The sequence below is a fragment of the Schistocerca gregaria genome, chromosome 5, assembly GCF_023897955.1.
Source record: "Schistocerca gregaria isolate iqSchGreg1 chromosome 5, iqSchGreg1.2, whole genome shotgun sequence".
NCBI lineage: Eukaryota > Metazoa > Arthropoda > Insecta > Orthoptera > Acrididae > Schistocerca > Schistocerca gregaria.
Window position 1 is genome coordinate 281,641,058 of NC_064924.1, and position 12,523 is coordinate 281,653,580.

Genomic DNA, 12,523 nt, shown 5'->3' on the forward strand with positions numbered 1-12,523 from the left:
GGAAATTCTATCAATAACTGTGCTGCTAAAGCACAGTTACTTAAAAGCAGCCTTCCACTATTCCTTCACCAAAGATAACAAAGTAAATATTATAGAATTCAAATCAAGAACAGCTGCAAACATGAGTAACGTATGAGATATACTCTGAAGTCTTTCGGTCCAGTCTGTACACGAATTTGATTTCTTTCAGAGTGTGCTAATGTAATAGCTACACACGTATCAATTATATACAACCACTCGCTCAATGAAAGATTCATACCCAAAGACTGGCAACTTCCACAGGTCACACGAATATTCAATACAGGCAATGGGAGTAATCAACTAAATTACAGGCTTGTATCATTAAAACTGATGTGGAGCAATATTTTGAAACATATATGATGTCGGAACATCATGAATTACCTCAAAGAGAACAGTCTGTTGACACACAGTCAACATAGATTTAGAAAACACTGTTCTTGTAAAAAACAACTAGTTGTTTACTTTCTTGAAGTACTGAATGCTATTGACAGGGGATTTCACATTGATTCCATATTTCTAGATTTCCCAAAGATTTCGACACCATCCTCAAAAGTGGTTTGTAATCAAATTGCATGCTATGGAATACTGACTTACTTATGCAACTGGACTTGTGATGTCCTATCAGAGGCCACATTTCGTAATAATTGACGGAAGGTAATCGAGTTTAACGAAAGTGATTTCTGGTATTCCCCAAGGTAGTGTTAGAGGCCCTCTGCTGTTCCATATCTATACGAATGATTTATGAGAATCTGAGCAGCTGTCTTAGGCTCTCTGTTGATGGTGCTATCATTTATAACCTAGTAAAGTCATCAGAAGATTGAAACCAACTGTAAAATGATTTAGAAAAGATATCCTAAGTAAAGAAAAGTGTAAGGTCATCCACATGACTGCTAAAAGAAATCTGCTAAACTTAAGTTACACAATAAAGTGGTCAAATCTAAAGATCAAAAATTTAACTTAATCCTAGGAATTAAAATTACAAGAAACTTAAATTGGAAAGAACACACAGAAGATATTGTGAGGAAGGCAAACCAAAGATTACATTTTTTTGGTACAACATTTGTAAGATTTAACGGATCTACTAAAGAGACAACCTACACTACACTTTTCATTCCTCTTTTGGAGTACTGCTGTGCAGTTTGGGACCCTTATCAGATAGGATTAATAGATGGGAATGAGAAAGTTAAAAGGAGGTCAGCATGTGTTGTATTATTGAGAAATACAGGGAAGAGTGTAATGGACACGATACAGGATTTGGGATGGACATAATTAACACAAATGCGTTCATCATTGCAACGGGATCTTCTCATGAAATTTCAATCATCAAATTTCTCCTCCAAATGCATAAATATTTACACATGGAGAAATGACCACCATAATAAAATAAGGGAAATCAGAGCTCACATGGAAAGAGATAAGTGTTAATTTCTTTATGAGCTGTTCGTGAGTGGGACAAGAGAGACTTATTGTGATGGTGGTTCGATGAACTGTCTGCGAGGCACTTTAGTGTGATGTGCCAGGTAGCCATGTAGATGTAAATGTAATTTGAATATATCAACCTAACTCAAATCAGGAGTGCTACAAGCTAACTGATGTTCCAAGTGGGACAAGTAATGTCGTACAGACAGCGTGGCACAGAGTGTCAGCGAGAGTGGATTATGAAATTAACTTCAAACTCCAACTGAAATCTTATTGCCTTTTAACTCCTGCTTGACTAAAGGATATCTGAATGTTAGTAGTAGCAGGGGGTGTGGGAGGGGGAGGGGGGAAAGGGGGAAGAAAGAGAGATACTGAACATAATTTAGTATAAATTACTGTATGCATGTGAAAGAAGTTTTAAAACCTAAAAAAACATGTTGCCATATTCTCACTGAGAAGATGTACTGCAATTGCAAAACAGTGAAAGGTCATACGGTTCATTCACATACATCTGCAATCACATATCAGTTTATGCTCTGAGCAGCACTGAAAGTGCCATGTACTGGCTGCCGTATCATCTGTCAACTGCTATATATTGTGCATCTATGAACGTAAAAACAAACAGAGGCATAACAAAAGCTTACAAAATTTGCAAAATCAAAACTGATAGTTTCATACTGAATGGTGGTGCTAGATGTGCCTAGTTCTGCTTCAATTCTCCTAGAGAACTTGAAATGAGAAAGAGCCAGATGGAAAGCTTACATTGTTGCAATAAAAAGAACACAATACAAGAATCACTTCAGGATGGGTACATATGCAAGATTCTGTATTAGATTGTAAATGCTGCCAGTAACCAGATACCAAACACGAGCAGGCAGAAGTCGATGGACTTTGGAGCCCATGTGCATATCTGTGTGAACAGACTATAATTGTGATCCATAGAACATTCAAATATCTAACATAAATAAGCTTCTTAAGATTAATTTCTTAGATACATTAAGGTATATTAATTTTTTGAAATCTAAGGGCATGTAACTGTGCATTTCATTGATCCAGAAGTCATAACCCACACCCAAACGACAGAACCCTACCAGCCCAAGGTATCCAAATTACCTTGCTGTTGGGCCTTGCGTAGTTAACATCCTACACAGAGTGTGGTGCATCATGCAGTGTTTTCCTTTGATACTAAACAACTATGGTTAGTGCCAGGATTTCCCTGTAGTACTCAAACAGTGTCAAATCGGACTCATGACACCTGAACACTACCTGTCAGAAGGGATGAGGTAGATAAGCACATTGTGCAACCAACTTTTACATGAGCAGCCACTCTCTCTCTAAAATGGTTGTGGGGTGAACTCTCATTAGAAAAGTGAATGACAACAACCATAGAAATTACGGCTCTGCTAAGCTCCAGAAATGTCTTTGTGTCTGCAAGAAGTCACTTTTTGCTCAAGAGAAAATTGAAACAGAAACTTAATGAACCATTTTCTGTTTAACTGGATCCATGATCAATTAAATTCATGTTTTTCCCCCCACCCCACATAAGTAATTACATGAATGATGCTCAAAGAGAATCTTTGTCCTCCTCACATGTCTCAATTTATAAAGATGAGAACTGCAGAATTTCTCTCACTGGTATTTTACAACAATATTACAAACCATCAAAAGTTAAGGCCATATATTTCTAAATGTTAAGTTTTACTCATTTACTTGTATTTTTCCTCAATATTTAAATGCCAGTGCTACTCCTTTCCATAACTTAAATGTAAAGGGGGACAGCAGTCTGTCACAGAATCCGTAACTTATCGCGGACCTAGATTTTGACTGTAACACAGACATCATTGTCATTAGCAGAAGAGTCATATAGGTATACCCATGTCAGAGCATAACATGTGACAGCGTTTACGTGACGAAAAGAACACTAAGCAGGTTAGAGCAGTTGCAGTTCTGTTTCTGCCATGTGAATGTTACTGTGAATTGTCAGTTACATGACATGGTTATTACTATATGACTCTTCTGGTAATCCACTGATATTATGTTATAGATGAAATTTAGATCTGCAGTAACAGTTTCCCTTCTTTACATTTGAATATTGAACAGTCACTGTGCACCACAGCTATCCAATGGATTCCAATTTAGCTAACTTGCTGTAACTGTTTCTACTTGTGATATCACCACCATATTTCTGAGTGCAGAAGTACTGACAAAACCAACAGGAAAAATCTACCACCTAGAGATTAGTACAGAGATTCTTGAAGTAATGTCAGAAATTCATGGAGTCACCTGCCATTGACTCAAACCTGCACAGGAGAGGGTAGTTTTTGCAATACTTGTGCAAGTGCTATTCTCAAGTGCGTAACAGGCTGCCTATAATGTAACATTTAACAAGTCTATCTCACAAACACTGCACACACACACACACACACACACACACACACTTCCAGACCTTGTGCAGTAGCCAGCTTCTCCTTATGCAGGGCACCAGTATGAAGTCCTCATAAGAACCAACTGACTCAGTAACTTAAGTCAACATATCACTTAAAATGTTGAAAGTTTGTAATAGAATCTTAAAGGGTTTCTTGCTACAGAAGATTGTAGTGTAAGTTGATGTGTCTTTACAAGAAGATGGAAAGTGCAAGGGATTTAATTCTTACAATGGCTGCTTCACAACAGTCTATTTGTTGATGACTCTTATCACAGGGTAGAATATTGTTAATTGGCTCAAGGGGCAGTTACAAGTGAACCAGGAAGTATGGGTTGCATTACTTGGTTGAATGAAGTACAATTCAAGCTTAATGGAACAGTCATTAAGAATAATTTGACATACTACATTGAAGATAAGCACTATGATACAGCTGTGAATTTGCTGGGTGAGGACATGGGGCGTAGTGCTATTTCTCTCTTACGGAACTTGTTGGGCTCTTCAGTTTTGAAGATACTGTAACTGCAGAAGCACCAAACACTGCTTTCGATTCATTTTCCTTTTCATTTGTGGTTTATACTGTATTATAATGTATTATACTGTATTATAATGATGGAGGCCAACAATTAATCAACATTTGGAACATTTAGTTTTTAATTAAAAGTACACAAGGTATATATAAAAGAAAGAAAGGATCTTTGTACACAACACGTAAATCACGCCAGCTAAAATGTCTGTGTTAACATGGCTGTGTGTACGAATTAATGCACTACTGAAATGTTTCTTTGACTGTATTAAGATTCCATGCCTAATATAATTGAGTACATGATTTATGGATGAATATTCAAATACATGAACTTACTGTTCCATCATCAAAGAAACCATGATCATCGGTCCTCTGTTGGCCCAACAGCCTGTCTGTCTCCAAATCTGTGTCAGCCTCTTCTGGAATTATGAGAAAAAAGTTTAGTACTTTTCAATGACCAGTTAACGTTACATATCAAAAATATTAACAAGATCATTCGGGAAACTATTCTACACTATTATTAAAGGACCAGTGAACAGTAACCAATCTGTTGCATTTCAAAGATTGAAAAGCATTTCAATGACATGTAATAATGAATTTTGCAGCACTGCATAATAAACCACAGAAAGAAAAAAGTCTCCATTTGTGAGTAACATGAAAATAAGGTTCAACAATTGCAATAGTGGTGCTAAAATACATGGAACATGGCATTCTATTGGCAAAATCAATTCCTTTCAGTTTTCAATATCACTCATTTCTTGCTGCTATAGTAGTTTCCATTATTGGTACAAATAGGAGCCAAAGCTGGGTGTATGAAACAACAAGGCTCCCATCTGAATTACGCCACATGGCAAAGATTTTACAGATTTTATTTCCATAACCAGGAAGTATTTCCATTCAATCTCCTGACACAGTTCGGCAATCCTATTCCACTGCAATACATTTGCCATCTTCACATCATGTGGGGGCCTCTTATCCTGGGGTCTGAGTGACATATCCCTCCTTTCCAGATTCCCACAACCTACACCTCTCGCCTCCCACTGTCTTCCCTTAAAGGAAAGACTAGTTCTGAAAGCAAGGGCGAGATCGCGTGTGTGTGTGTGTGTGTGTGTGTGTGTGTGTGTGTGTGTGTGTGTGTGTGTGACTTACATATCAGTATCCCTTTCAACCCCCAAGGCGGAATCAGTGTACCCCACCTGTCTTTGTCTAGAGTAAATTCTACACACAAATGTGAGAAAGTTTTAAAATGTTTATGTAATATGTATCTGAGGCAGGGTGTGGGCATCAGCCCAGTATTCGCACAATGGGATGCAGGAAATCACCTAAAAACCATGTCTACACTGACTGGTGCCCAGCCCACATCCTTAATCCATTGGGCAGATTCAAACAGGGGTCAGCTTGCCTTTCCATCTCTTTATCGCACTTAGCTGCCCAGGTGGGTAAGTTAAGTACTGGCCAGCAGTTCTGTGTCATAAAAAGTTTATAACAGATTTTGGCTAGGACATAGATAGAACATTAAAATAATGAAACATCACCATATCATCGTACATCACCATATCATCGTACATCACCATATCATCGTACATCACCATATCATCGTACATCACCATATCATCGTACATCACCATATCATCGTACATCACCATATCATCGTACATCACCATATCATCGTACATCACCATATCATCGTACATCACCATATCATCGTACATCACCATATCATCGTACATCACCATATCATCGTACATCACCATATCATCGTACATCACCATATCATCGTACATCACCATATCATCGTACATCACCATATCATCATATCATATCATATCATATCAATCATTGTTATATCATATTGATATCACCATCACCATATCACCATCACCATATCACCATCACCATATCACCATCACCATATCACCATCACCATATCACCATCACCATCACCATATCACCATCACCATATCACCATCACCATATCACCATCACCATATCACCATCACCATATCACCATATCACCATCACCATATCACCATCACCATATCACCATCACCATATCACCATCACCACAACCATATCACCATCACCACAACCATCACCGTTATCATTATACTTTACAGGGCACATGCTCCCTTATCTAAATCTGTTGGTGAATCGATCAAGCCCTCTCACCATACCAACAATGTGAATCCATCAGTAGGCCAATAGTAATCATTCAAGTTCGATCACTCGTGGTTTGATGGGTAAGTGCCACTTGGAATGGCTAGTGGGTAAATACTCAGAATAATAAACAGAGGCTGATATATTGCTCCATTGTCAGTACTAGCATGACTAATGACTGAACCAATTCCAAACAAGAAGATGGCAGCAACAGTGTGGAATGTCACTCAGACCACATATCTTATTTTCAGCCTACTGCAGACACGTGACAATTTTTTGTGTGTAAATGGGAGCAATACCAGTTGATGCAAAGATCCTGTAAGTATCAGCAGATCTTTCAAAAAATTCTAGAATTTGTCACTGAACACGCTCTTCATAAAATATCAAATTAAAATCAAAGGATGCCACAAAAGCCGAAACATTAATGCCTTATAGAATAACTGAAACCACTGAAAAATTCGTGAACAATTTTGATGCAAATTCATGTTCTAGATAAAGACTCTTGCTAACTGCAAGTGTGAGAATGTGTTATTTTATGACATTGAAATGGTTCCTGTTATCGTGCAGTAATGCCAAGTTGCACCACAGTTCACAACCACTTTAAATCATAGGTCCCCTCTGCAACTGGCTATTCAAGTCGGTTCAAAGGTTAAAAGAAATCATGTGCACAGTTTTAGTTACGAAACAAATGGATTAATGGCAATGATGGATTTTCATGCTTCAGAAAGGTAATGAAAAGGTATGGATCCCTGAAGTATGATACTTACACAAAATATGCTTATGGCAGTTGTAATAAGCAATTTTGAAGTTTACACAGTAAGACTATCATGTCTAAAGAGAGCATACAACTGGTTTCATGGAGATATCATTTAACGAAGCAGAACGTTTTATACGAAGACTGAAGATATATTTCAATATAACAGACTGCTCCACTGTTTGATCTGTGCAGGAACAATTTGAAAAACATTGTTGACATCATCATCATCATCATCATCATCATCATCATCATCATCAAGTGTACTATGAAGTCATCAATATTTCTCTTCAACTGGGAATTAATCAATATAATACTGGAACACACACTCCCTTTCATTCATTGCAACTTCCACATTGACTCTATTCTCATTCGGACACTTCTTTTAGAGAACTGCTGTATGGAAGCAAAAGCAGGATCTCCCTATTATTATTTGAGAGATTATATTTCACTGCTCACGTATTGTATATAATTTGTTATAAACTTAAGATTGACTGTTTTTGTTAAAATCTGCAGAAATTTTAAAAATGTGTAATGTATTGATGTGAGTAGTATGGCACGCAGATTCCACAAACACCACAGACTACAACTGAATATTTGGCTAACCAGATCACCAAGGAAATTAAAAAAAAAGAAAAAAAATCACCAAAATAACTTCACTACCAAACCCACATTCGCAATGCCATCAACAGACCAAATAGGAACAACAAAAACACGTAAAAAAAAATTTGAAGCGATGGAACCATCAGCAGGAGCAGCAAAATATGCACAAAAAAAGAGAAAATTGTGAGGAATCAGCAAAAACAACAGTGGACAGTGAAGCGAATGAGATGAAAACTGTAGTTCCTCATCATCCAAATTATTTTTGAGGAAGACAAGAAAAATGAGAAGGTTCCAAGGTAATAAGTGCTCCAACAAAATATCCAGTCCATAAGAAATAAAGTGCAACAGCTAAAAGTGGAACTGCTGACTACTGGTATCTCACTTGTTTGCATAACAGAACATTGGTGTAGGGCATCTAAAATTACACATTTAGCTCTATGCTCATATAATCTAGCATGGCATTATAGGAGAACCACAGTGAAAAGTGGTGGATCATGTATATAAGTAGAGAAAGGGATTGTGTGTAAAAATAGATATAATATTTTTTCATTAAGTGAAGAAAAACATTTAGAAATTTCAGCTATAGAGCACAAGAAAGCCACATATGTTTCAAAGACTAACTGTACTATGTATTTATCATTCTCCAGTGGTAAATAGATACATCTCAGCAAAACTAATGCAAGTATTGGACATAATTACTACCGTATTTACTCAAATCTAAGCCGCACTCTAATCTAAGCCGCACCTGAAAAATGAGACTCGAAATAAAGGAAAAAAAAAATTTCCGAATATAATCTGCACCTGAAATTTGAGACTCTAAACTCAATGGGAGATAAAAGTTTTAGGCCGCACCTCCAAATCGAAACAAAGTTGGTCCATTGTAATATGAGAGACAATTTAGGTCGAAAGAATGACGATACCGCTACAGTAGTTTGGTTCGAGTCGTTAGCTTAGCAGTTAAGCTTTACCAGGTAGCCATTGCTTTGAGTCAGGCGCTCCATCCGTATTTATACGGGTACTCTTCCTTTTTCATGTGCTTCGTCTGGTTTGAATTGATTGCTTATTTTTCTTTGATCTGATAAGTGCCGTATTCTTTGTTGTAGGTGTTTACGTCACTCTAAACTGAAAATGCATTACTGTACTGTGTCATGCATTGTTTGTCACAGTCTGAAAGTCCGTGTTTAAGGCCTGTCTCCGCTTGGGGCATGGCTTGCTTCTGTGCGCGCTAAGGCCGCTTAAAAAAAAAACTCTCGTCTCGTTAGCGAAACGATGGCAAGAGACTGCTATTGGTTGTTGCTTACACAGCTGCTTTCTTTGATAACAAGAACCAAATAACAGACTGCGTATGATAGAACATGTTCTGAACGAGAGTTAAGTTAAGCAAAAATTTTTGTCCGTTTGAAACTCTTGGCGGCTGCTTCTTTAGTACATCCAATTGTGCACAGAAATTAGAGTCATCTTAGATTTAAAAATCTAGTCAGTTGCCGTGCTTCATTTCTGACTGTATCACTATTAGGCATAAGAATAATACGAATAAAAACATGACACGATATGTATATTCTTCCTCGTTTGCTGGTGTCTCACTCTAGTTTCGTAGTTTATTATGCATACAGGATTTAAATGTGATAGCAGCAAACATGAAAGAATACATGGCAAAATGTTTTTATTCGTATTATTGTTATGGTGAGGAGAATACTGCATGTGATTCACATTTCATCAGGTTCCTATTAGCAACCATCTCTTCTCACAGGTAGGAAAAAATTCAGATTGTAGAGTTTGCCACATTGACAAATATCCCAAACAGTCTTGCCAGTCGGATTTTCGTACTACATTGAAATTCTGTTACATTCAAAGATGAACAATACGGAATTTGTATTTACTTCGTTGGATAATGTATGAAAATGCAGTGGTCGAAACTCGGGGCAAAGAAAAAAATCTCATCTTTCACCCCCACCCCCACCCTTTTTTTTCCTGACACAGAGGTTTTGGCACCAGTATTTATCTTTTTGCCTACAAAGCATGCACGTGTAGCACTACATATATTTGTTGGCAGAAGTTAGTTTTGGCGGCACCTACCAACATTTTTCAGAACTTCCACTTGCTTTGCACTCCATTCTAAGCTGCAGGCGGTTCTTTGGATTACAAAAAGCAGAAAAAAAGTGCGGCTTAGATTCGAGTAAATATGGTAATGCTAAGGACAAAATTCTGATCTGTGGAGATTTAAATATCAAGACATTGAACCCAGATGGGTTCTGCACACATTTTTTAACATTATGTATGCTACAGAATATCACCAACAATTAACATAGCTGCAAGGGTAACTAAGCATTCAGTATCAATCATTGACCATAAACTAACTCATTTGGAGAAAGAAAATTGTAATGATGATGTACGTGATCTGGGCCTTTCAGACCATTCCAGTCAGCTGTTAACACTAATCATACCTGCAGGAAACAGAAATAAAACGCTGACATATAGAGTGGTCTGCTCTAAGCTGATGAGGGTTGAATTTACCATGCAAATGAACAATGAAACATGAGAAGTAGTGTACATTGAGATTGGTACATATAGGAAGTTTTCCAAGTTTATATCAAAATCAAAATTCAGGCTCAAAGAAGTATTCCTGAAAGTACTACGAGTCATTAAAACACAAAACAAAAGTAACTTGGTGACTGATGCAATAAGGAAATCCTCTATACCACTCAAACACCTCAGCAGCATAAAAGACATGAAGGACAAGCAAAATGACTCTTTATTCAAAAATTCTACCAAACACACAAAAACATATACAGAAAAGTTTTAGTAACAGCAAAGATGGCTGGAAGTGATAAAATTATAGGAAAGGCATAAAACAAAATAAAAGCATTCTGGAATGTCACCAAAAAGGAGACAAATAGAAAAACGTCCAAACAAGTAAACATAAAATTATAGCATAATGGTAACACAAAACATGATAAAAAATTGGCAAACTTTGTAAATTAATTTTTCAGCAACATAGCTACCAAGCTAAAACATAAATCTGACAAAATACAGTGTGTAAAAACACTGAACTATGTTCCAAGCACGTTGATGCCGCAACCCATCGCTTCAGAAGGAACAAGCTATGTTGTTCAGCAACTAAAAAGTAAAACCTCAGCAGGTATAGATGAAGAGCCTGTGTGCTTGCTTAAAGACTGTATAGACAGTATCAAAGACCTTTTAGAGCACATCATAAATGAATCATTCACAACAGGTTGCTTCCCAGAGGCACTAACGCACGTAAAGGTCCTGCCCCTACATAAGAAACGAGACCCCAGCACTATAGACAATAAGAGGCCTCTCTCTTTACCGTCATTATTTTCAAAAGCAATGGAAACCATCATGAAAATCAGACTTGTGGGGTTTCTAACTAAGTACAGTCTTCTGTGTAAAGAACAGTTTGGGTTGGGGACTGGTAAAAGCACTAACTCAGCTATAGCTCATTTTAAAAATGTTTTTCTGGAAGCACTCCATGAAGATCATATATCAGGCATCTTCCTTGACTTCAGCAAAGCATATGATATAGAGCCCACACATTTCAGTTAAATAAACTGAAAGCTCTAGGTTTAAGAGGGGGAGCAAATAAGTGGTTTCATTCACACTTAAGAAAGAGTGCAATAGGTAGAGGTATCTCAAAAACTCCAATCATCATACAAAATACCTTTCTGACCCAGACTACATTAATATTGGAGTCCCCCCCGAGGAAATGTGCTTGGCCTAATACTCTCCTTGCTATACAGGATGGAAAAAAAACATTTCCACAATCCAATAACACTAGAAGTGATGAAGGAAAGAAATTGCATTCACAGTAACTGAAACCTTACAACTTTGCCATTTATGTAATATTGATGGCATTTATCATTTTTTTTTTAATTATGTCCTTTAGATGGCATCCTCCTGCACGAATACATTCATGAAATCTGTTGTCGAGATTCCTCATTGACCGCTGCAACATTTCAGTTGGGATTCTGTGAGCTGCTTCCCAAATTTTGTTTTAACTCATCCAAGATTCTTGGTCAAGTCGTGTAGACTTCGCTCTTGAGGCAGCCCCACAAGAAACAAATTACAAACGGTTAAATCTGGTGATCTAGGAGGCCAGGGAATGTTACCAAATGATGAGATCACATGGTTGCGAAACACTTCTCCCACATATGCCATCGATTGCCATGCAGTGTGATATCACTCTGTCCTGTTGAAACCAGGTTTCTTGAACATTTGGAAAGTTCTTCAGTGCAGGTGTAATGAAAGTTCATAACATCTCCACGTAATGATTGGCATTGACAGTTATTGTGTTTCCCTGTTCATTTGCAAAAAAATATGGCCCGATAATTCCATGTGATGAAACTACCACATCATACTGTCACTTTACTAGCGTGAGAAGGGTGGTCATGAAAGTCGTTAGGATTTGTATTTGCCCAGTAACAGTATTTCTGTTTATTCACATAACCTGTGAGATGAAAACTGCGAGATACAAATGTGCCTTATCTGATAGCCACAACTTGTTTAGAAATTCTTTGTCATTGTTTATATTTCTGTTATTTGTTGACAGAATCCTAATCATAGCAGTAATCATTGTCCTTCAATTGTTGTACCATCTGTAGTT

The 12,523-nt window shown here is 37.3% G+C and overlaps 1 protein-coding gene across 9 annotated transcripts in view; it reads right to left on the bottom strand.

Moving 5' to 3' along the window:
* Nucleotides 1–12,523, bottom strand: part of LOC126272172 (uncharacterized) — a 483,755-nt gene that overhangs the window by 185,109 nt on the left and 286,123 nt on the right. For all 9 annotated transcript variants that reach the window (XM_049974815.1, XM_049974816.1, XM_049974814.1 and 6 more), the window contains one exon: nt 4,725–4,807. In XM_049974815.1, coding sequence (XP_049830772.1) covers nt 4,725–4,807 — 83 coding nt within the window. The remainder of the gene's footprint in view (nt 1–4,724; nt 4,808–12,523) is intronic.